Raw genomic sequence first — 24513 nt, 5'->3', positions numbered from 1 at the left:
CCAGGCCCGCGTTAGGCCCTTTCCCAGGCAGACTTGGGGAAACCCGAAGGTTTGGGGGTCGGAGGGTGGTGAGTTCGACTTTGCTAAACCGACTTCAGAAGCTGATTTGCTTTGGTTTTGTTTTTGTTTCGGCCAACCTCCAGCAGCATCATTCAGCCATTCCACCACCCTCTATTGAGCACCTACTGTGTGCCCCGCCCTGTGTGTCGGGCCAGCGTTTTCCACCATCCCTCATCACCCACTGAGCTGATACTCCCAAACGAGACAGGAAATACCCACCGTAAATGAAGAAGTACGCTTTAGGCTGATGTCAACTATTTCTCCTTTAGATCGACCCCCTTTTCTGTTTTTACTTCAGTAAATGTATTTCAAAAGGGAAACTTCATGTCACCACCAAGAATGGAAAACCAGTTTCTCTTGCCATAAATAGAAAGAAACTGAAAAACGATGAAATGAGAGCAAAACCCAGGAATTCCTTCCTCAGGGACACTCTGGGCCAGGCCCAGAGCGGGAATGTCCAAATATCCAGAAAGCATTAAAGGCAGGGAAGCCCCAAGGCAAGCCAGGAAGGGTGTAGGAGGGGCCACAGGGATCCACTTGGTGTTTTTGTCCCTGAGCACCTCCGCACACAGTAGGTGCTCAATAATGTGCCAGGCCTTGGCAGTGAGCACCTACAACGCGTGGGTTTTGCCTGCATCCACCAGCATCCTCCCAGGGCCTTTGAGTTTACTGACCCATTTTCAGGGACAAATGACGGTGGTGGTGGTGGCGGGTAGCAGTTCCTTGGGGATGGGAACCCGCAGGGCCTCTCTGGGGAGACTTCAGGTTGGTTCAGTTAAGTAGAAGCTTCTGCTTCCTCCTTCAAGACCTTGGGGCTGTCCCCACCCACGGTCCTGTGGCCCCTGACAGCCTTCTGCAATGGGCCCCTGACGTCCTGCCCAGGCTGCCCAGGGATTGGGGATGGGGAGAATGTGTGAATTAGTAAGTATCAATTAAATAAGTAAATGAATTAATGCGTGGATGATGTAATGGATGATTTGGCGAAGTAATGCGTGGATGAGTGAATTAGTGGATGAGAGGATGCATCCATGCCGCCAAGATGGGAAGCCCACTCCCCACATTTTTCCTTAATATCCGCACGCCAGCACTGCTAAGAGGGACATCTGTCCACATTTGTCAGAGGGACAAACTGAGGCTCTGAGCAAAGCATGGCTCCATGCCCCCCATTTTCAGAGGGCAGATTGGAATACAGGTGGCCTCGATCATTGTGAGCTGCAGGACAGAGGCCGAGTAAAGGAGCCAGGGCCCCAGTGGGGGAGTAGATCGAATGGGGGCGAGGCAGGCAGGCAGCCGACAAGAGCAGGGAAGCGGTGGTGGCTGGGCCTCCGGAGCGGGGAGGAGCAGGCGGAGTCCCAGTAGAATAGGAAGGGGCTCCAAGTTAAGAGCAGGTTTGGGGGGCCTCCCGGCACGCGAGACACAGAAACACCAGTCTTGCGTCTCCCGTGCGTGAGGAGGCAGAGACCGCCCCCCCCAACACTCGGAAACTGAGGCCGCCACCGTGAACTCCCTCGCCCGCCCGCTTCCCCCCTTCCTTCGCCACCGCCTCTCCTCGGGAGGAAGTGGTGAGGGTGCGGGGGAGGGCCCCCCATTCTCACTTCCCCTGGGGCAGGGCGGGGCCTGCAGGGTCCCCTCCTCCGCCGCGAGGGGGGCGACAGGAGGGGGGCTGGGAGCCCCAAGAGCTGGGCCCCTCGTTGGGTGACCGCTCTAAGTTCTCTGGGTTTCGATGGGTCTGATCTGAAAATTGGGGGGAAGAAACTCGACCTTGAAACAATGGATTGCGGGGTGAGAGGACCCCGCCCCAGGCCCGAGGAGACCAGGCCCGAATAGGACACTCCCAGGCCCGGAGGGGTCAGGGCCGGGCCCGGATGAGAGATGTCGCCGTAAACGCGGACTTGGACCCGGGCGGGAGGCGCGTTCCAGGCGGAGGGAAACGGCGCAGGCGAAGGCCTGGAGGCTGGTCGGGACCTCCCGCCTCGCCGGGCGGCCGGGCCTGCCCAGGACCTGCCCTCGTCGTTCCCCCACCCCCCAGCCTGGCCCCCGCCTCCGGCGGGGGTGGGGGAAGGATCTGGAGCGCCTCGGCGCGGCCGGCAGCAGCCGCAGAGTTAACCCCGCGCTGCGGCCAGACCCGGTGGCGAGGGGGGCGGGTGGCGTCAGCGCCGACGTCAAGGCGAGGCGGGGCCGCGTAGACTCGGGCGCCCGGCCAGTGCCCCACGCCGCGCTGGGAGTCGTGGGTGTGGTGGTGGGCAGGGTCGGCCCTCCGGCAGTCCCGACGCTGCGCAGAGGGGAAACTGAGGCACGGAGAGGCGAGTGGCCCAGCCGAGACTGAAGCTGGGCCGTAGGGCTCCAGGTCCCCGGGCCGCTGATGTCCCACACCGTCGCCCTCTCCCAGTCGTTCGCTTGCGCCGGCCTACGCCGCCGTGATAGCCCCAGGGTCCCACGGCTGCGACTGCGACGAACTGGTGTTGTGTTTTGTTTTGTTCTCCGGCACGTAGACAAATCCCTACAAAAGCGCCCAGTTAAGCGCCGGGCGTCCCAGAGCTGTGCCCTGGCAAGACACCCCATCTTCGTGGGCCTCAGTTTCCTCAAACGGACCAATGAAGGAAAGCTGACATTTAACTGCGGGCTCACTGCTGGGCCTTCGGGAAGGGGTGGAGTGGGAGGGGATTCCCGTGCCGAGGGGCGGGGGAGACAGTCTAGGGGGAGAGGTACGAGTGGGGGGACACAAGCGAGGCGGGATTCGAATCCACAGCTGGCTCCCGGTCCCCCTTTTGTCCTCCCTACCTCCGCCCCCTCTCGTCCCCCTCCCTCCATTTCTAACCCCTCCCCTCTCCCTATCCCCTCGCCTTCTTTCTCCCTCCCTTCCCCCCCACTGGCCCAGCTCCCGCGCCCCTGCGGGGCCGCTAATTAAATGCAGAGCTGGGGGGAGGGGGGCGGCTCGCAGTTAACCCCTTCCCGCCGGGCCCTTGGAGGGCTCCCCGGAGCCGGGGAGGGGAAGTGCCAGCCCGCTCAACTCCTCTCCGTCCCTGCCTCGGGGGCCCTAGGTCAAGCCCATTTGATGGACGGGTAGGTCGAGACCAAGGGCCATCCCCGAGGTTCTAGGCAAGACCCGATTAATCCGGGCCTCCAGAGAGGAGGGCCAGAGCGTAGAAATAGAGCAAAGGGAGATCGGGGAGAAAGGCAAACGGAGGTGGAGGGAGAGAGAGCAGGGATTGAGGGAGGGAGAGTCTGGTGGAGCAAGAAACAGCCAGAGACCCACAGAGCGTGAGACAAAGGAGTTAAGAGACACCAGCTGGAGAAAGCAAGACACAGCAGGGAGACAGGGAGAGAGAGAGACACGAAAGTATTCTCAATGGGATTCTCGGTCCTTGACTGGGGACTAGAACTAACTCATCTTTGGTCTCCTTGGATGAAGAAAAGGTGACCCTATATATATCTACAAGGAACACAGTGACAGTCTCCCAGGGCAGCACCCTTGGGACTGGTGGGGACAAGGTGGCCCTGAGAACCATGAGTATGTGTGGTGATAGGGGACTCACAAGCCACCTCAGGAGCTGGAGGCCCCCAGGCCCAGCTCCCTGGCACTGACCCCTGGCCCTGGACAGGTTTGCACTGACCTCTAATGGGGCCTTGTTGCCTGAACTGAGGGTCAACCCTGACCGGGGAGCTGTAGATCACCCCAAGTCCCCACCGCGTGCCTATAGCTCTGGGTCAGGTGGAGAGGGCCCAGACACTGTCATTCCCGGGCCCTTCCCTCCACACACCGACCACTGCCGTGGTGGGGCTGGGCCAACTGAAGATCTGAGAGGTACCCAACATTCTTGGGGTGGGAACCACTGGAAAAATAGGTAATCTAACATCAAGCCATGGCAGGAGCTATGAAGGAATCTTGGGGGGATGTACAGAGGGCCAGTGACACCCGCAGACAAAGGGGGCACCATGAGGGGGCACCAGGGAAGGGGAAATTCCTGAGAGCTGGAATAGCACAAGCCAAGGCCCCAAGGTAGGAGCACATGGTGTGCCGCAGGAGAATCGAGGAGGAGGCCTGGAGTGGGGGCAAGGTAAGAGTAGGAGGATCCCAGGGGCACCCAGGCCACCAGGAGCTGGGGTGGGGCGGGTAGTTGGAGTCCTTGCCAGCCCAGGAGGAACCTGTGACTACTCCCTCCCTGCCTCAGTCTCCTCACCAGTGCCCATGTTCCAGAGGATGCAGCGGAGTCTCGGGCGCCTAGGGGCTGCCCAGAATCACAGAGACCTGTCTTTTGCCCTCTGTGGGTGCCATGCTGGCCTCCCCTCACTCTCTGTGGCTCCCCGTTATCCGTTATCCCCTAGCTCTGCCCCTCCTATCGTCCAGACCCCCAACACTTGCCCATGATGTTCCTTCACCGGCAGTACCCACCTCCTGAGACCTCCCCTGGCCCCCTCCCAGACTGAGCCCAGAGCCCCTCCCTCGGCTGGCTCTCCAACTACTGGGCCCCTCACTCAGCCCCCGACCCCAGGTTGGGCTACAAGCTCTGCAAGGAGGGCATGGCTCAGGAGACAGGGCTGAGGGGAATGGGGGACGGTGGGCAGCGTGGTCCTTGAACCTGCCCCCTCTGCCCCTGCTGCCTTGGAGGAGGCATGATGGCGGCTGCAGTGACGGGGGATGTGCCAGGAGGAGCATCCGGCAGGGCCCACGTTGTCATGGCGACGCTGACTCAGAGGCAGAGGCAGGTAGCGGCATCTAGTACCCACCAGCCCGCCCCAGTGCTCCTGGCACCCTGCCCAACCCCCACCCTTCAGCCTCCACTCTGGGGACCTTTTCTGAAACTGGAGAAGGGTGGGTGAGACCTCAGGACAGCTGGATAAATTCCTCCACCCACCCCCGCCCACCCAATCACCTGCTGGAGGGTGGGAGATGCTATTTTATCCACACTAACCTGGGTGCCACGTCTCCCTCCCTCCTTCAGGACACCCATCTTCCCATTCATCTGTTTATAGGTCCAGCCATCCAGCCATCCACCCACCCACCCGCGAATCTGGCCATCCCTCTGTTTATCCATCCACCCATTATTCAAGGAGCACCTACTGTGCACTCACATTGCTCTCAGCACAGGAGAGTTGTCCCTTGCTCCAGCAATCAGTGTAGCAGCAAAGGATCTGGACTGGGGGGCGGCAGGTGAGGGCAAGGCTTCTGTGGCCCCTTGGGTCCAGGCCTTGAGAAGCTGAGGCCTCTTCTCTCCCTCCTGCTCCCAGTCTCTGTCCTCTACCACTATCTATTTCAGTGTCTGTCTCCATCTCAGAGTACACCCCAGACTCTTCCCCACCCCCACGCCGGGCCCAAAGCCACTGTGTAGCCCCTTTCCTCTCTTCCCCTCACTTGTCTACTCCAGCCACATGAGCCTCTGTGTTTTTTCTCTAACACGCCAGCTCATTCCCACCTCAGGGCCTTTGCACATGCTGTTCTCCCTATCTGGAAAACCCTTAAGGTTTTCACCTCCATTTACCTTGTTTCTTTCTTGGTTTCCTTATTATCTGTCTCTACCCCCATCTCCAGAGTGTAAAGACCTCAGAGATGGTCTGTGGTTCCTTTGGTGGCCTGTCTGCCTCTTTCTGCCTTCATTTCGCCCACTGTGAAATGGGCAAATGGGAATGGTGTTCACAGTAAGGCTTTATAGAGGGGGTTGGGGGGAGGAATTAAGCCCTCAGAACTGTCTCTGGTACAGAGTAAGTGCTCAACAAACACGTCCTTAGAAATAGTCCAAATGCGGGCGCCTGGGTGGCTCAGTTGGTTAAGCGACTGCCTTCGGCTCAGGTCATGATCCTGGAGTCCCGGGATCGAGTCCCGCATCGGGCTCCCTGCTCAGCAGGGAGTCTGCTTCTCCCTCTCCCGCTCCCCCCTCTTGTGCTCTTTCTCTCTCTCACTCTCTCTCTCATATAAATAAATAAAATCTTAAAAAAAAAAAAAAAGAAAGAAATAGTCCAAATGCCCACGAGCTGATGAAGGATAAAATATGGTCTGGCCGTACAATGGAATAGTACTCAGCCATAAAAAGGAATGAAGCTCAGACACACGCTATACTATGGATGAAGCTTGAAAGCATCATGCTCAGCGAACGAAGCCAGACAAAACAGGCCACCTGTTGCAGGATCCCATGTATATGGAATGTCCATAACAGGCAAACCCACAGAGACAGAAAGCAGATTAGTGGTTGCTCAGGGTTTGGGGAGAGGGTGAAGGGTGACTGCTAATGGGGACAGGGTTTCTTTTTGGGGTGGTGAAAATGTTCTGGAACTAAACAGAGGTGCTGGTTTCACAACATTGTAAGGTATTAAATGCCACTGAAGTGTTCACTTTAAGATGGTTAATTTTGTGTCAGTGGATCTTACCTCAATAATCATTTTATTTATTTGTTTGTTTGTTTATTTATTTATTTATTTTAATTTATTTGACAGAGACAGCAAGAGAGGGAACACAAGCAGGGGGTGGGAGAGGGAGAAGCAGGCTTCTCGATGCGGGGCTCATCCCAGGACCCTGGGACCATGACCTGAGCAGAAGGCAGATGCTTAACAACTGAGCCACCCAGGCGCCCCTCAATTATCATTTTAAAAAGAACATTGGGTAAAACCTGGGAAAATCTGAATAAAATGTGTTCTTTAGTTAATAATGCTCAGCTTACTGCATCTTCAAGAAGCCCAGCGTGCCCCCGCCCCCAGGCCTTCACACCTGCTGTTCCATCGAGCTGGAGGCTTCAGGTAACTGAGAAGCTGGATCAGACCCCAGGTGGGCTGAGCTGCAGTCTGACTCCATTTGCTCCCACCCCGCACCTCCTCCCATCACAGGAAAGGTCAAGGTGTTTGGTGGTTAGGGATGATGTTGAGGACATTTGGGTGCCTTGGAGGGTCAGTCTGCACCCCCTCGGGGAGGCAAGAGGACCTACAAGCTAGTGGGGTTCGGCAGCAACTGAGCAGGAGAGGCAATGGATTCTGTCCAGCTGGGGGACCTGTTCTGTTTCCACCCCACTCATGAACACAAACAGCACGAGGCATTTTTTTTTTAATTTTTAAGGAAAATTGCTGAGTAATGAAGACCTCCCTGGACAGCATCACTGTGCCCCAGGAACTGAGTCTTCTGGGGGTTTTGGAAAAGACAGTCTTTCCAGAAGGTTCTGGGGAAACCATGTCTGAGTCTCTCCATGGTGACAGGGAGGGTGCGAGGGAGGGAGGGAGGCCACCTCACCAGTCATCCACACGCACTTGGGCATTTGGGGACACCCCTGAGTCCTGCTTGCCAGGGACGCTCAACATGCTGGAGGGACACAGTGTGGAAGGGCAGGCCCTGGGGGTGCTTACAGGGACAATTTTCAAAGGAACAGAAAAGGGAATTAGGGAGGGGAAGATGCAGGAGGATGCGCCGAGTATTTTTAGGCTCTGAATGCAGCCCTAAAATATTTCCACGGCCACTCCCGAGGGTGAGCAGGGTGACTATTTCGGTGCCTGGTTCCAGTGGAGGTGGGGCGGGCAAGGGTGAGTCACTGCTGGGTGGCTGGACCCAGAATGGGAGGGGGCTCTTAGGGCAGCACCGGGGACCTTCAAGGTGACTGCTCACCAGCCAGGGCTAGGCATCCAGGCTGGCCTCCGGGGCACGGAGGAAAGTGGCTACTAGCCACTGACCACAGGGCAGGCCAAGCATGTGGCACCACTGCCCGGGGCCTCCCAGCCAATGAGCAGCTCAGGCTGAGCTCAAGGCTGATAGAGATGGAGAGATTCCCGGGAGAGGTTTCAGACACTCTGCAGGTGATCAATGAAGAATGAAGCAGCACTCTTAGATGTGTGCGAGTATATATGGAGCACTTGCTGTATACCAAGGCTCCTCCCCCATGTAATCCTCCCAACAACCCCTGTGAAGTGGAGGCCAATACCCTCAGTTGAGGCAACAGTCAGGGGAATAAACTTTAAAGCCAGTGCCGACCTTGCCTGCCCCCACCCCAAATGACTCCTGCCTCCTGGTTCTACACCTGACACAGCTGAACTCAGAGAAGGAAGGTAAGTGGATCCTCCAAGTTCAAGGAGGCTACAGAGGGAGGAGCTCTGAGGAGGCTCTGGAGCTGTGTGACCTGGGGCAGGTGGCTCACCCACTCTGTGCCCGAGTGGTAGGAGCTGCCTGGCACACACGAGGCTGTTGTTGGGATCATGCTGGGTCTCTGCCCTCCCTGAGCAGACCACAGAAGCTCGGAGGCTTTTCACTTGCAGTTCCCTCCACGTGTCCTCTGCTCTCTTCCCATGGACGGTGGCTTCTTGACCTTCGGGATTTGGTCTGAACATGCCCCCCTCGGCAAGGCCTCCCCTTCCACTCTGGAAAGCTCCCATCCCAGCATCCTGGCTTCCTGCAGAAAGATGAGCCTATCTGCCCCAGGCCCTCAAGGCACCCCTGCCTGTTCTCTTGCCCCCTCTGCGACCTCTACCCTGGGCTGAGCCCCCAGCCCCACCTCCTCCTGGTCTCCCGGCTTCCACCCTTGTCTCAGTCTGTTCCAGAACCTTCTGTGCTTCCCATTTGCTCAGGGCCCGCAGCACCTGCCCCGTTTCCTACCCCCTCACTTTGTTCCTGTCACCACTCTGTGTAGGGCCGTGGCACTTGGGCAAGCTGTTCTCTTCGTCGGAAATGCTCTTCTAGATGGCTCCCTTGCCTTCCTCAAGCCCTTTCCTTGAATGCTAGTCACCCTCCGGCCTGCCCTGACCGCCTCTTTCTCCCGCTCTCACTTTCTGTTTCTCCACACTGATGCATTCGGCTAGTTTGTTGCTAGCTCACCCCGTGGAAGGTAAGTAAGGGCCACTGGGCCGGGGCTCTTTGCCTAATGCAGGCTGAGTCTCCGGCACCTGGGATGCGGTTGTGGCCCCCGTACCTCTGCCTCCAGGCCAGCTCTCTGCTTCACTGAGGCGGGCGGCTTCTCCCACAGAGGTCCCATCTCCTATGCCCCTCACTGGCCAAGTGGCCCTTTGTCGTCAGAGGGACAGCAGAGGACACCAGGGCATGCACTGAGCAACTGGAGATACACACATTGCTGATACCGGGAGAGGTTGGGCCCCCGGGGTCCAGATGGATGGGTGGGGAGGACACCTGCCATCATGCCCATGTGGGCTCAGTGGGCACAGGGCAGGGCTTCCCGGCAGAGCTGCTCTGGGAGCAGCAGGTGAGGCCCCGAGGAGGAGGAATCGGAGGAGATGTGTGCAGGAAGGGATGACGCAGGATAGCAAGACAGACGCCCCCCCCCGCCCCCCACTGCCGCCAAGCGGGGCTGGGGCTCCTGGTTGCCCGCTGCCTCCGTGTCCCCCAGATGGGCTCTTGGCCCCAGGTCAGGCAAGAGGGGGCTAGGGCCGTCAAGGCCAGCAGAGGTGTGACTTAGCCTGGGGCCAGCAGAGGTGTGACTTAGCCTGGGGCCAGCAGAGGTGTGACTTAGCCTGGGGCCCAGGCTCTGCAGGGCTGGCCTTGACGGCCCTAGCCCCCTCTTGCCTGACCTGGGGCCAAGAGCCCATCTGGGGGACACGGAGGCAGCGGGCAACCAGGAGCCCCAGCCCCGCTTGGCGGCAGTGGGGGGCGGGGGGGGGCGTCTGTCTTGCTATCCTGCGTCATCCCTTCCTGCACACATCTCCTCCGATTCCTCCTCCTCGGGGCCTCACTGCTGCTCCCAGTGGGCACAGGGCAGGGGAGTTGGAGCAAACTCCAGGGGTAGGAGGTCTCTGGTTTCTGGTTCCTGGGAACCACCTACGACTTAGACGTCCTGCATGCCCCGGAGTCATGCACCAGTCAGCTGATGAGGGCTCAGACCCCAGTCGACAACCACCAGAAGGGCGGAAAGATCGAGGCCCAGTGTCTAAGAACTAGCCGGGAGCTTTTGGTTTCTTTTCTTGTTGAGGGGGCTGAGGCTCGTTTCTCGAAACCAACCCGGGAGGAGACTGAAAAACGGGGCTGTCCTGACAGCCGGCTCAGAAGGACAGAACCTTCCGGAAGCCCACCGCACCTAAGCGGCCTGGGCTGGCGAGGCGGCTCACGTCACCGGCGGGCGAGGAGCGGACTGGGCCGCCAGCCCGGGCCGCCTGGCTGGAAAGGTCAGGGCCGGCCGGCGTGTCTGGCGACACACGCGGGAAGCCGCGATTACGCACGCAGGCTCCCGCAGGCTCCGAGCGGCAGCCTGAGCCCCAGCGCAGAGCCGTGGGGAGGGCGGGCGCCGCGGGGGCCCAAGACCCCGCACTGCGACGGGGCGGTAGGACGAAGGCGTTCTCCCCGCCGAGCTCAGTTAGGGAGGAGAAACCGAACCGCCCGAAGCAGGAAGGGGCGGGGCCTCCAAAGGGCTGGCCCTTCGCTGCCGAGCTGGACACCTGACCCCGGCTTTTATCAAAGCCTCCCAGACCAGGGCCCCAGAGGCTTTTATGGGCCGCTGAGTCCAGGGCCATGGGGGAGGGGAGCTGGGGACCCAGCTCCCTCCCTCCCCGCCGGTCCCTCCCTTCTCGTTCCTGCCCCGCGCGTCGTCGCCAAGCCCCCAGCCCACCCCAGCAGCCCACATCTCTGCGAGAGGGGATTTCTGCAGGCCTGGGGCTTATCAGACGCCCCAGGTCCCACTCAAACCCCACGCGCTGCCCCAGCCCGTGCCAGAGTGCTAGGCAAGCGTTCTAGCTGCAGCAGGTCCCACAAGCGGTGCCTCAGGGAAAAGCAATGATCGGGTGGGGGCAGGGGCAGAGCACATTCTCGAGGCAGGCTGAGTCTTAAATGTGGGTATCTGCAAGGGCGCTGGGCTAGCACTTGGCAGCTCCAGCAAGCGGAGCTCTCCGGCAACACCTTTTATTCTGATCGCCCCTCCGAACAGGTCTCAACACAGTGACAATTAGAACCCGGTCCCGCGGGAGCCGGCTGGCACCCCATCTTGCCTCCCAGCACCGGGCCGTTCAGGAGTTCCCCTCACAATAAAAAAGGAAAATCAGCCCGTGGACGATGTCACAGAAACATTTTGTAGAAGTGCTGGCTCAACATCCCAGGCAAATCACCACGGTGTGGACAGGCGCTGCCCCAACCTGGAGAGGAGGAGGGAAGAGCCTTCCCAGCACATTCCTTGAGGCAGGCGCTTGTCACAGCTTCTCAGTGAACTCTGGTGTGAATGGTGCTTACAAAGCAGGGATGGCGGGCAGGACATTGGCCACAAGGATGGGCTGCAATGGGTATCACACTGCCCCCCCCCCCCCCCATCAACTCTCTCTACAACGGGGCAAGGGTTACAGGCAAACCTAGTGCAGGAGGGCCACTCCCACTGCCCAGACAACAGGCTCACCGTTCTTAAAAAGGAAATCAAGGGACATGGAACCAGTGTCCTGTTGAAATACTTCCCCTTGGCGAGACAGGCAGCAACCCTCGAAAGGAAACTTCTCTTACCGGACTGTGATTTCCTGAGGATACCACACTCTAGATGTGCCCAGTGACTCAAAAAAAAATTATGAATTTGCAGTTTGTAGTTGTATTTGTTTTTATTCTTGTAACACAAACAGGGAGAGAGGAGGCAAAGGGGCAGGGCCCAGCAACGTCCCAGGAACAGCTTCTGTGGCATACGTTCATACGTATTTGTTTTCAAAAGGCAATCCTGAGGTCCGTGTTTCAGGAAACTCCCAAGGCTGTCAATCTCAGTGCAAACAGCTTAAAATAAAAACCTCCGGTCTGTTCACCACATGAGAATCCAACTCAAAATGCAAAACAAGCCTGTTTGGAAAGTGCCCGCCCTTAAAACAAGAGCGAGGGCTTTAAAGACACATTAAACACAGAATCTTCCAGGAATCAAGTCAGCTTGGAGACTTCAGAAAACCAAAAACACTGAATAACATATCCAACTGTAGAACTGCTGGCTCAAAAAAAAAGGTGGGGTACTTTATGTAAAAAGGATCACAAAATGACAGGCGGGGAGGGGGGCTCTTCCCCAACACCTGCCTCTTTTTGTTCTGAACACACTTGTGACCTGGAGAGTAGAAACACAGCCTCAGGGTGTGGTAGCAGATGCTCAGTGGCGGCTCAGTCTCTTGGGGACAGAGGGGCAGCTCACTGTTTGCCCGCCTGTCTGCCCGGCTTCTTTTCCGGCTGACCTCTGCCTGTGCCTGGGATTCCACCTCGGCCCCGGCCACCAAACACACCTGTGAGACAGAGGAGGGGGCTGCAGCAGAGCCGGGTTTGGAGGCCCAGCTGAGAACGTGAGGGTGGTGCTCCAGAAAGTTCTCAGTGTTGACAAGGGACAAGACCAGCTCCCAAGGGGTATGAGGGATGCCAGGGAGGACAGAGGTCAGCTCTAAGTCACACTGGGGCTTGGGCAAGGCTTCCTGGGAGAGGGCCTGGGGCCAGGGTAGGGGGCAGTCATTAGAAGGATAAAGCCAGATGGTTTCCAGGAGGGGAGCAAGACCCAGAATAAGGGCAGGACTCAGCCCAGGGGGCCGGCCACAGGCCCCCAGCTCTGAGGACCCAGGCTTCCCTCTTTCTCCAGCACTGTCCACATCCACTGGCCCAGGAGAGAAACAACTGGGAGATTCTGTGTGTCCGGCTGAGGGGTGGGGACAGGGGAGCTCCCTGCCCTGTAACCTCTGCCAGCCAGTGACGGAGCTGTGCTTCTAAGATATTTTACATGGAGCCCAAGGTAGGAGCTGTGTGGGAGGTTGAGTAATAAGGGATAGAACACACCCCTGCCCAGGGAGGTCCCGAAGGACCACAGTGGCATGGGGTCCAGAAAGGCGCACACAGTCCCCCTTCCACCACAAACACACAGTGGGCCTTGTCGGGAGGGAGGCCCGTCCCTGCAGGGGCTGCCTGACCTCACCTCCCCCGGGGCAAGACCGGCTTTGCCAAGGGCAGCTCTGCCACACAGGGTGAGATTTCCACCTGCTACCGAGGGCCCCACGGTCTCTCTTCAGAGTGGCCTAAGCTAATCACTCCTCCCTCCCTCCCTGCTCCTCTGGGCATCTCACTTAGCAGTGGTGGCCTCAGCACGAAGAGCCTGGCCCTCAGGTATGGAAAAGGCCCTGCTCGCCCCTAGGCCTTGGCAATGTCCCCACCTGGAGTGCCCTCCAGACCTCCTCCCTCTGGCTCACTCCTGTCACGTGAGCCTCAGCTCAGGGCCGGCTCTTGTATCCTTCCTGGCCCTGCCTGTGAGCCCCCGGGGCGGGGGGAGCCTGGGCCTGGGACACGGAAGGCCCCTCCAGATGGAAGAGACAAAGCTGGGGCCCTCCAAGAGGAGCGGGGCGTGTGGGGGGAGGGAGGGAGGGTCTGCAGATGGCCTCGAGGCTCAGGACCCAGCTGACTGCACAACAAATTGAAGTTTATGCCAGACTTATAATTTTGGTGGCTGGGGGTGGGGGTGGGTAGGGTGAGAGGAGTCTATCAGAAAGGAATGAACTCAGCCTTGTGAAAAGGAGTGACAGCAGGGAAGGGGCTCGTGCCAGGCCCTGAGCCGGGATCCCCGCCAGCAGCCTTGGTGAGGCGGAGACCACCACACTCTCTCTGCAGAGGGGAAACGAGCCAGGGAGGTGGCGCACCATGCTCAGAACACCCGCCGGGGGACACAGGAGGGCATCGGACGAGGGCTCAAGCCCCAGGTCTGCCCGGGCACTGCATCGGTCTGCCGGGCTGGAGCCAGGCTTCCGGAGCCCCGAGGACTGCTGCTGGGCAGAAGGGCCCAGGGGTGTGGGGGAGCCAGCACGGCCCGCCAGGGCTACACCAGGCTTCCTGGGTTGGGGCTGTGGGGCCGGGGCAGGCAGCAAAGAGCAGCCTCGGCCACCCCGGAGGAACCCTGTGAGTCATAACCCCCAGCTCTGTGGAGGGGGCTCAGAGCCAGGCCTGTGGCACCATGACGGCAGGACCCAAGAATGTCAACACTGGGACGGGATGGCTGCCACGTGCTGCAGTCACCCTGCAGCTTGGGCAAGGCCTGGGCAGGCTCTGCGGCCTAGCCTGCTACGGGCGGAGGGGGCGGGGAGGGAGAGAGGGGCCTACCTCGCCCAGCACCCCCCATGCCTCGGCCCTTCTGCTGCTTCTGCTGCTGCAGGCCGCCGCGGCCCCGGCCCTTGGCCACCACCTCCTCCTTGACCATGTCGATGATCTCATCGGGGATGCGCAGGTACTTGATGGTGCTGCCGCGGATGTAGCACTCGGGCATCCGCCAAAACTTGTCCCCATCCTGTGCGACAGAGGGGTGAGTCTCAGATGGGGCGGGGTCCTTGCAGAGCGGGTGCCCAGGGCCATGGTGCGTCTGTCCCCTCGTGCTCCCGGTCCCACCTGGGCCGCCGTCCTAGCCCGCCTGCACCTGGCCTCACCCCTGCAGAGTTCAGTCCCGGACGTGACATGGGGGGTGGGGGGGGCTGCCTTCCAGCGGACTCTCTCCAGACTCTGGGTCCCCCTTTACCCAGGGAGGGACAGGGAAACACATAAGCTAGCCTCCTCATCCTCAGCCTCGTTTCCTGCAGCCCAAAGCCCAGAGGAGCCTGGGGGCCTTCGCACCGGGCACTGCCACACAGCTCGGCCACAGCCCAGCTCTTCCACCCCCCTGCGCCCAGCCTTTTGGAACCTACCTTCTGGAACCCTCTCTGGGTGCCCTGACTCATTCATTCATCCACTTATCTCCTGGTGGGTGTGGGACACACATAAGTGGGATAGAGACTCTGTGAAGAGGGCGGGAGGCGGGTGGGGAAGCAAGCCTGGGGCTGGCCAGGGGCAGCGACCAATGGTGCCAGTTTTCAGGGGAGCTAATTAAGGCCAGAGAGATTAGGAGGCTTGCAAAGTCACAGATTCCAGAGCAATGCCAACCCTGCAGGTCCCAGGACATCAACTGCCTCCGCACCCCCCCTCCCCGCTCCCATGTACCCTGTGACCAGCACAAGGCCTTCCTCCACAGCCCCTCCTGCTGCCCTTGGGCAGGAGCCCGGGGCTTCTTCCTTGAGATTAGTTCTCCAGCCCCACCCCTAGTGCCCTGAGCCAGAAGTCTTGGCAGCCCTCTCCTCTCCCCACATCCCTAGAAATCAGACCAAGACACTTTCCTGCTTAGAACCCAATCACGGCCCTCTTGGCCCAAGGACAAGGTCCAAACTCCTCAGTGTGGCTCCCGAGGGCCTGAGATCCAGCCCCACCCTGGCTGCCCTCGCTCAGCTCTCGATGACGTGCCTTCCAGATGGAAATTTCTGGAACACACACAGTGGGCTTCTTGCCCCCAGTACTTTGCATATGCTGTTCCCACTTTTCTGTGTCTGGCTAACTCTGACCCCCAACAGGCCTTGCTCCCAGCCTCCCTGAAAGGCCCAGTCCTCATGCATGACACTCGTCAGCAGTGCCTGGGTCAGGCTGGTCTGGCCCCACGGAGACACTCAACAGGACAAAGGGAAAATTCAAAGGCCAACTCTTCCCAGGAATGTGCACAAGCCCCCAACCCACACAGGAACCCCATGAGATCTTGGGGCACTCCTTTCCCAGGAAGGGCAGGCAAGGGGCCAAGACTGTGGGGATGCAAAGTTACAGCTTGACAGAAACAGAATGATTCCGTGGAAGCGCAGGGCTGGGGCTGGCTGCTCAGGGCTCGGCTCTCCCTTAGCCAAGGACAGGCTGGCCCCAGCACACTCCCTACAGGAACCAGAGCTTATTCTGCCTTCCATGGCAAGAGCTGAGCAGCCTGAGCTAACCACTTTCCAACCAACCCTGGCTCTCCAGTGCTGCCCAGGCTGCCTGCTGCCCAAGGGAGGGGCCGCTAGCACCTGTTTACAGGTGAGGGTGCCAGACAGCCCAAGTGACACGGAACCTCACAGCAGCCTCTCCTTCCAACCAGCAGGTCACAGAGGGGGACTACCCAGGAGGAGCTACGTGTCCAGTCTCCGCTGGCTACGGAGGTCGGCTGACCTTGCTCTGCGAACTGGTGGTTGCTTCCAGGTCCCAGAGGTGGACACAGACCTACGGGCCACGTGCTCCGCTGTACACGTGGCAATGGCTGCTACGGCCACATTGGAGCTGCCTGGACCCCCCGCCGCCACAAGTGCGGCCTGAAAACCAGGAGGAAGTTTCTAGTGGAAGACGTCCCACCATGTACCATCACAAGAAGCAGGGCACAGAGCCACACAGGTGAGGGGAGACGGTCACACTTACCAGTCTGCCTGTTGGGATGGGAACCATCCAGGAGGACGGACCAGGGGCAAGATGGGCTGCCTAGGGCTCTGCTGTACTCTGGTATGGCAAGCCTCAGGGGCACCTGCGCAGGGGCTCAAGACAGCCCCATCTTGGCTGGGGCCCCCGACACCTTCCTCCCCTAGAACATAGGGTGCTGTTGCCAACAGGGGGATGGTGACTGGAATTAAGGCAGAAGGCAAGCCCTAGCCGACCCCAGCACAGGTTCACAGGAGGGAGCCCTGCCTTCACCAAGGTCATCATCCTTGTTGCTCTATGGCTCATCCTGAGGGCTGAGAAGGCCTGTGACCCTAGAGAACTGTCCCCCAGCCCTGGCCCACCCAGTGGTGCTCCTGGCCCTGCACTTCCTGGTTTCAGGCCTCAGGAGGTAAACAAGTCTCCTGATCCACAGGGCCACAGGGCCGCCCTCGCCCCCTGGTGGCCTGGATATCCCATGGCCACACCACCCTGGCCTGCTTGGCCAGTGATGTCCACAGCCAGGACCAAAGGCAGCAGAGGCTGACAAGGAAGGTCAGGCCTGTTTTGTACACTAGGGATCTGTAACCAGAAGTGCCCCCCAGGCCTAAGTCCTTCTTGTTTAGGATTGGCACGAGCGGTGGGGGATGGGGCAGCATCCCCATAGGTGCAAAGTCCAGGGTACTCGAGGGACGCCCAGCCCTGCCCTTCTGCCCCCTCCACACCCCTCCCAGTCCCTCAGGCCCCACCCCTCCTAAGCCCCACCCCTTCCATAAGCCTCACCCTGGTAGGATGACCTGGCTGAGCTATGCCCCTCCCTATTCCTCCCACAAGGGCAGGGAGGGGCTTTCACTCCACTGAGGATGCTGAGGCTCTGTAAGCCCCAGGTGCAGGTGGGAACTTGGCGGCCTCGCTGCCCCCAGGCAGTGGGCGCAGACTCGGGCGCAGGGCACTCACCCTGGATGTGCAGATCACCTCTCGAAGGTTAATGTTCATCCAGTTATCACAGCTCACCAGGTGCCCATTGTATGTCTCCCCATTTTTGAGTTCCACCAACTGAAAAAGAAATGGCCCCAAGTCAGCCATGGGTCCCAAGGGAAAGGCAGCCCTACCCCTAAGAGCTGGGTGACTACTGCCTGGGCCTCATTCAGACATGGGACCTCGTGGGACCCGGTGGCCACAGCACATGGTGCTAGTACTGCCCCCCCCCCGCCACTGCCCCCAGTGGCCCATCTTACAGGTGACATGTTCTGCATCCTCTGTACATTTTGCTGGGCATTGTAGTCTTCTATGATGAAACTGGGTTTTGTTTGTGCAAACAAACAAAAGCAAAAAAACCTACCAAAAAATCCTCTACAAATCTTTCAAGGAAACAGCGAGGTTAGGGTAACAGTGGCCGCTGACTCAGAACAGACAGGAGGGCACATCTCAGTTGGTCCAGGCAGGTGCCCCGGGGCAGGTGTTCTCTGACAGCACGTATGTGAGCTTTGGTGGTCTGGAAACACCTTTTCTTTTTTCTTTCTTTCTTTTTTTTTTTAAGATTTTATTTATTTATTTGAGAGAGAGAGAAAATGAGACAGAGAGCATGAGAGGGAGGAGGGTCAGAGGGAGAAGCAGACTCCCCGCCAAGCAGGGAGCCCGATGCGGGACTCGATCCCAGGACTCCAGGATCATGACCTGAGCCGAAGGCAGTCGCTTAACCAACTGAGCCACCCAGGCGCCCTGGAAACACCTTTTCAGTCCAACAATTACTCATCTATTTTAATGTGCTCTGGGAAAACAAGCAAGTAGCCCATCACTCTGAAGATATGCGGAGACTTAAAAAAAAAGAATCGACTCAGGTATCTGACCAAGAGAAATAAAGGCAAACATCCAGGCAAAAATGTGTGCACAGGGGCGCCAGGGTGGCTCAGTCGGTTAAGCATCTGCCTTGGGCTCAGGTCATGACCCCAGGATCCAGGGATCGAGCCCCATGTTGGCCTCCCTGCTTAGCAGGGAGTCTGCTTCTCCCTCTCCCTCTGCCGCTCCCCCCGCTTGTGCGTGCTCTCTCTCTCAAATAAATGAAAAATAAAATAAAAGTGTGCACAAATGATCATTGCGACCAAAATATTCACCAACAGACAAGTAGAAACAACCCAAATGTCCACCATCAGCAGACAAGTGGATACACAAAATGTGGTATGTCCATACAGTGTGCTATCACATGGCCAGGGCCATCGGGAATGAAGCCCTGATACACGCTACAATGTGGCTGAACCTCAAAAAACATCATGCAGAGCTGAAGAAGCCAGACACAAAAGGCCACACAGCGTATGATCCCATTTACAGGAAATATTTAGGACAAGCAAATCCACAGAGACAAAAAGCAGATTAGTACTTGCCAGGGACTGAGGAAAGGGGATGGGGACTGCTAATGGGGTTTCCTTCTGGGGTGATGGAATGTTCTGGAACTACATTGAGGTGGTGGTTTACAATGCTGTGAATGTACTAAATACCCCTGAGTTGTATGCATTAAAAGGCTAAACTGTAAAGGCGCCTGGCTGGCTCAGTCAGAAGAGCATGCGACTCTTGATCTCAGGATCGTGAATTCAAGCCCCATGTTGGGTGTAGAGATTACTTAAATAAAAGAGTAAGAACTTCGGGGCGCCTGGGTGGCTCAGTTGGTTAGGCGACTGCCTTCGGCTCAGGTCATGGTCCTGGAGTCCCGGGATCGAGTCCCATATCGGGCTCCTTGCTCGGCGGGGGGTCTGCTTCTCCCTCTGATCCTCCCCCCTCTCATGTGCTCTCTCTCTCTCTCATTCTCTCAAATAAATAAATAATAAAAAAATCTTAAAAAAAAAAAAAAAGAGTAAGAACTTCAAAAGAAAAAAAAAAGGTTGAACTGTATGGGATGTGAATTATAGCTGAATAAAAAAGAGAAAGAGAAAGAGAACAGAACACACCGACACGCTGTATCATGAACAGCAAAAGTCGTTTAGGGAATAACGTGTGTTATGTGGTCCTATCTGTGTTTTTTTTGTTTTTGTTTTTTTAAGGTTTTTTATTTCTTTATTTGACAGAGAGCACAAGCAGGGGGAACAGCAGGCAGAGGGAGAGGGAGAAGCAGACTCTGCTGAGCAAGGAGCCCGATGCAGGGCTTGATCCCAGGACCCTGGGATCATGACCTGAGCCGAAGGCAGATGCTTAACGGACTGAGCCACCCAGGCACCCCAATCCCATCTGTGTTTTTAAAAAATCACATTCGTGTTTCTACACATATGTTAAGCCTGGATGTGCAAGGTGCCTGGCTGGCTCAGTTGGTGGAGCACGCAACTCCTGATCTTCACTCTGTGAGTTCAAGCCCCATGTTGGGCATGGACCTTACTTAAAAAAAAAAAAAAAAAGAAAGAAAAAGTCTGAACCAGCATATATCAAAGATGTCGTTAATTTGTTGGCAAGAGTAATGAAGAAGAGTTTCTAGTTTCTAAGTACCTCTAGTGTTTGACATTTTTAATAAGCCTGTATTACTTTTATAAGCAGCAGAACTAAGAGCAGGTCCTGACACGCGTAGGAGGGAGAAGAGAGTAAGCTGCTGTCTTGTGGGCAGGGAGGAAGCAGGTCTGGCTGGAGGCGCCTCACCCTTTGCCCACTGTCCCTGTCCCTGTTCTGAGGTTGGTTCCCGCTGAAACTCACTGCCCTTGACAGGCATGTACTCACCATGGGATGATTCTGAGCCGTCTTCAGCAGCGACAGGGGAAGCTGGAAGGCAAACAAAGGCACATAACTTGTCTGATCAGCACTGAGGGGCCCCGGCCCCTGGGCAGGGCTGGGACTCCAATCTCACAAATCTGCCAGCTCATCACTGTGCTGGGGGTGCAGGAACACATGGCCCTGACCCCCGACAGAAAAAGCATGCTCCTAACTCTGCCCAACCCCAGGACACATACCTGCCTCCCAGTTTAGGAAATAAAGCCTGGAATACTCCCCCCCAGCCCAATCTCAGAGGCAGCAGTCATCTGGTCTTGGTGCTGACCATTCTGGGCCTTTCTTTACAATTCATGTTGCCTATATTCACACCTTGACAGGAAAGGGCCTAGCTTTCCATGCTTATCATGGGCACCACAGCACAGGGATCCTTCTGCTGCTTGCCTTTTTTGCTCAACTGATCTCTCTCTCATTCAGAGCACCTGGGTGGCTCAGTTGGTTAAGCATCTGACTTCGGCTCAGGTGGTGACCTCAGAGTCTTTGCATTGAGCCCCGTGTCAGGCTCTGTGCTCAGTGGGGAGTCTGCTTGTCCCTCTCCCTTTGCCCCTCCCTCCCCATGCATGCACAGGCCCTCGCTCTTTCTCTCATATAAATAAACATATGTATTTTTTAAATAGATGCAGCTTTTTCATCCTCGTACACAGTTATTGTCACACCCACTTTACAGATGGGGATACTGAGGCTTAAGAGACTGAGGGACTTGCCTGGCACTATAGAGCTAGTAAGAGATAGAGCCTGGCTTGACCCCATCGGCTGGAAGTCAGCTCATGCTGAGCCATGCCTCAAAGGGCAGCCCTGACTGGACCAAAAGGGATTCTGCCAGGCCGTTGGGTAGCAACCTTGATCTAGGGTGGCTACAACTGAGCTGGGTTTTCAGTGAGAAAATTCATCAGGTAAGGGGAAAAACATTCCAGAAAAAATAATCTGTCGTTACTCTAAGTAATGGCATATAAGAGATGCAATCTTTTAAAAAACTCACCCACATACAGTCAGCTTTCAAGATATTAAAAAATCAGCTCTTTTCATTTTGGGAACACAAATCATGACCCATACAACACTGGAGCCTGCTTCTCAGTCTCCAGGAGGGTGACTCAGGTGGCAGTGCTTGCGTCCAGGATCCAACGACAGCCCATCCAGCAAGGGCAAATGAAGGTTCTGGTCTAAGGGTCCCACAAATGAGACACTCACTGCCTCAGGGAGGACGGGAGCTTCACTGCGCCTTGCACTGGCTTTGGAATTCTGTCAGCCTGACCCCCAGAAGCTTGCTGCAGGGGAGTCTCGGCCTGCCCTCACACTCCCGATGCAGGCCAGCTGCTTCTCTAGGTGGTGGGGACTGGAGGCCAGAAATGGCCAACTCCCACAGAACGGCTCCCGTGGAAAGGCCTGAGGGGGATTCCCACATCCCACAACCTTTCCTGAGAAGAGCCGCCTAGGGGAGGTCCAGTGGCGGCAGGAAGCCAGGCCCAAGCCCACTTCCTGCACTGGCTTCCTGGTAAAAAGGAAGAAGGGGCCACGTGGAGAGGGGGTGACTGCTCAAAGGAGGACAGGCAAGCAGGCTGGGGCCCCGACTTAGCCAACCTGTGGCTCCTGCCCTCTCATTTGGAGTTCATCTGTGCGATGGTACCCAGGGGCAGAGAGCCATGGGTCCAACTCACACCCGGGGGCCATAGGCCTCAGTCACCTTTTACTGTGGCGAAGCCTCAGGCTTTCCTGAGCAAGCCTGTTTTCTTGTGTCCAAGATGGGAATGTGGACCAGAGCGATGACACACTCAGGTCTTCCTCCCAGATCACCTGAGAGGGGACAGAGCAAGGTTGGGCCTGGAAGGCGAGAACGAAGACGGATTCAGCACTGAGAGGCAGAGAGGTATAGCCAAGGCCCCTCTAGATGAGGGACCCGTGGCCAGAGCAGGAGGGACCTTCCCAGGGACACCACGGCAAGATCCTGAGATAGCCCATGAAAGTAAGCTGAAGCCTGTCAGCAGGGGCCCCACAGGAGTCCTTTTATGGTGTGTGCAGCTTCCTTGGCTGTCACGGGCAGCACCCTATTTACAAAGCAGCTGAGAGGATGTCTAAGACACAGAAGTGACCAACACCTGCTCCCAACACTCCCCTGCACATCTAACTCCCCCAACGAGTCACAAGGCCAAGCCAGCTCCAGCCAAAGTGGCCCAGTTTGTTTCTCACTAGCCACACCCAATCCTGCCGTCTGACCTTTGTTCTTGCAGTTCCCTCCGCCTGGGCTGTCCTTCCTCAGGCTGGTGGCTGCTCACATATCACCTCTTACCTCGCTTGGCCAGGCCCTCATAATAACCTCATCTAGGGGCTGATATTTCCACCTGGGCCACCCCCTGCGGCTTCCATTATAGGACATAGCCAGTCTCTAATTATCTTGTTTATTAGGTCTCCCTTTCCAGACTGGAAAACTCAGAGGGTGTGGACTTTGTCCGGTGCCGAACTCAGGGCCAGGCACTTGAGATGGACTCAGTAAATATTTGCTGAACAAATACACAAGAAAATGCACACACCATCCAGGGAGGCACATGGCGTGGGTGGGATACCTGCCCCACCCCACAGATAAGAAAAGGAGAGGCTCAGGGGCGCCTCGGTGGCTCAGTCAGTTGAGCGTTTGCCCTGGCTCAGGTCATGATCCCAGGGTCTTGGGATGGAGCCCCGCATAGGGCTCCTTGATCAGCGGGGAGCCTGCTTCTCCCTCACCCTTTGCCTGCCGCTCCCCCTGCTTGTGCTCTCTGTCAAATAAATACATAAAATAAAAAAGGAGAGGCTCAGATAGGGAGAGTGGTATTGGGAGGGACAGTCCTCCAAGGCTGCATGGCCTGGAGCAGTGTCCACATCTTGCCATTTTCCAGATCCTCATCCCCAAACTGCTGGAGACAGAGGAGAGAGAAAGGGGAAGATTCCCTAAGAACTTAAAAAACTTGGTGGGGAAGAAGTTCTTGAAGGTGCCAAGGGAGACGGGACGGGCTAGGACACTGTTCAGAAGACAGGGCCATCTGGAGTTGGGAAATCAAAAGCTTCAGGAAAGAGCATCCTTTCGTCTGGGCTTTTTCAGAATGTCTAGGATCTGGATGTCAGGTCTAGACCAATCTAAGACTAGACCAGATGGCTTCTTGAGGCTCCCAGTTCAGGAAGCTGTTATGGAGACCCTTCCCCCCGACACACACACCCTCAGACCCCTGCTTCCTGCCCCATCATGACCTTGGGGAGCTGGGAGTCTGTCATGCCTTGTCCCTTCCTGGGCATTCTTCAGGCTGAAAAAAAGAGTCTGTTCTTTGCACAAGCACTGCTCTAGGCTCTAGGAATGTATCAGGGATAAAATAAAAGACCCTGTCTCCAAGGAGCTTAAGGCGGAAGGAACCTCCCAGTTCTGCCCATCCCCTCAGGCCAACTCTGCCCTCCAGCAGAGGAACCCACTACCTCTCTCATTTCCTGCGCCAGCCAGCCAGTATTTAGTACAAATCTCCACTAACCTTAAGCTCTGAGAAACATGCAATGACCCTCAGAAACTGGTGCTGATGGGCCAGGCACTCTCCTAGGAGGCCTGGCTCTGAATTTGTGTGGTCCTGTTTCTCTGTCTATCCATCTTTTTTTTTTTTTTTTTTTTTTTTTTAAAGTAAGCTCTAGGCCCAACGAGGGGCTTGAACTCACTACCCCAAGATCAAGAGTTCCAGAGTCTCAGCCAGATGCACCTGCCTGTCTAAACACTGAAGGCTGGGGCACTCTCTGACCTAAATCCAGAACTTTCAGGAACTGAGAGCAGCATGGTTCTGGAGAGGCTTCCCGTCAGGGCCTCGATTTCTCCTTCACTGAACTGGGAGGATACAGTTAAGTCCACTCCTGGCTCAAAATGCTCCCTTCTCCAGAAACGACATCCAGTGTGATCCAGGGAGAAGACAAACCCGCTCTCTGGGTCTGCTGTTCCAGCCTTAAAATGAGAGGCACAGAAGACTGTGCTAACATTCTAAAGGCCCTTGCAAGTCCTGTAATTCTCAAAACCGGTTTAATTTGGAACTCAGATCGGCCCTCGGTCGCTCCACTTTTCCAATATCTGAAGTTAGATTGGGTCGGATGCACTCGGAGCCACTCCCCTGCCCGAATTCACTCTTCGGTATTCACCGGACCCTTTGGCAGGTCCCCTCTCTCAGGTCTCAGTTTCCCCATCTGCAAGGTGGAAAGACTGCAGGTAGCCTGACACATGGTTACACGTTCGTCCAATTCTAAGTCCCCCGAGACTGACAGGCTGGATGCTCTGGGAGACCTCCCTGCCCTCTCCGGCCTGTGTCCCCGTCTGGGGCCGGGGGGCAGAACCGAGGCCCTGACTGCATGCTAGCTCCGCATCGCCCCTGCCTCAACACCCGCCCCGAGGGCCCTCGGCGGCCGCGTTCCCCGCCTCCCGGCGAGACCTGCCACCGCCCTGCCCTCACCATGCTGTCGGCGGGGAGCAGGCTCGCCGACCACTTCCGCCGCCGCCGCCGCTGCTCACGCGCCCGCCGGTAGCCGCCCTGCCGCGCGCCACTAGGCTGAAATGAAGTGGCAGCGACACGAGCCAGTCAGCGCAGGGCTCGAGGGAAGAGCAA

The 24513-nt window shown here is 57.3% G+C and overlaps 1 protein-coding gene across 4 annotated transcripts; it reads right to left on the bottom strand.

Annotated features, from left to right (window-relative positions):
* Positions 1–11528: 11528 nt before the first annotated feature.
* On the bottom strand, positions 11529–24513 carry LSM4 (LSM4 homolog, U6 small nuclear RNA and mRNA degradation associated). 4 transcript variants are annotated; one of them, XM_034996890.1, is made up of 5 exons: positions 24361–24513; positions 19871–19912; positions 17132–17230; positions 14048–14231; positions 11529–12201 (listed from the first exon to the last, which is right to left on the bottom strand). In XM_034996890.1, the coding sequence occupies exons 1-5, from the start codon at positions 24361–24363 to the stop codon at positions 12110–12112; spliced, it is 420 nt and encodes a 139-aa protein (XP_034852781.1). In that variant the 5' UTR covers positions 24364–24513; the 3' UTR covers positions 11529–12109. The 4 variants fall into 4 exon arrangements, with proteins under 4 accessions (XP_034852781.1, XP_034852782.1, XP_034852783.1 ...); XM_034996891.1 differs by lacking the exon at positions 24361–24513 and adding an exon at positions 23665–23683; XM_034996892.1 differs by lacking the exon at positions 24361–24513 and adding an exon at positions 21107–21125.

This window comes from Mirounga leonina, unplaced genomic scaffold (genome assembly GCF_011800145.1).
Source record: "Mirounga leonina isolate KUSES-001 unplaced genomic scaffold, KU_Mleo_1.0 Mir_94, whole genome shotgun sequence".
NCBI classification, from domain to species: domain Eukaryota; kingdom Metazoa; phylum Chordata; class Mammalia; order Carnivora; family Phocidae; genus Mirounga; species Mirounga leonina.
This window is presented reverse-complemented; position numbering and strand designations above follow the sequence as displayed.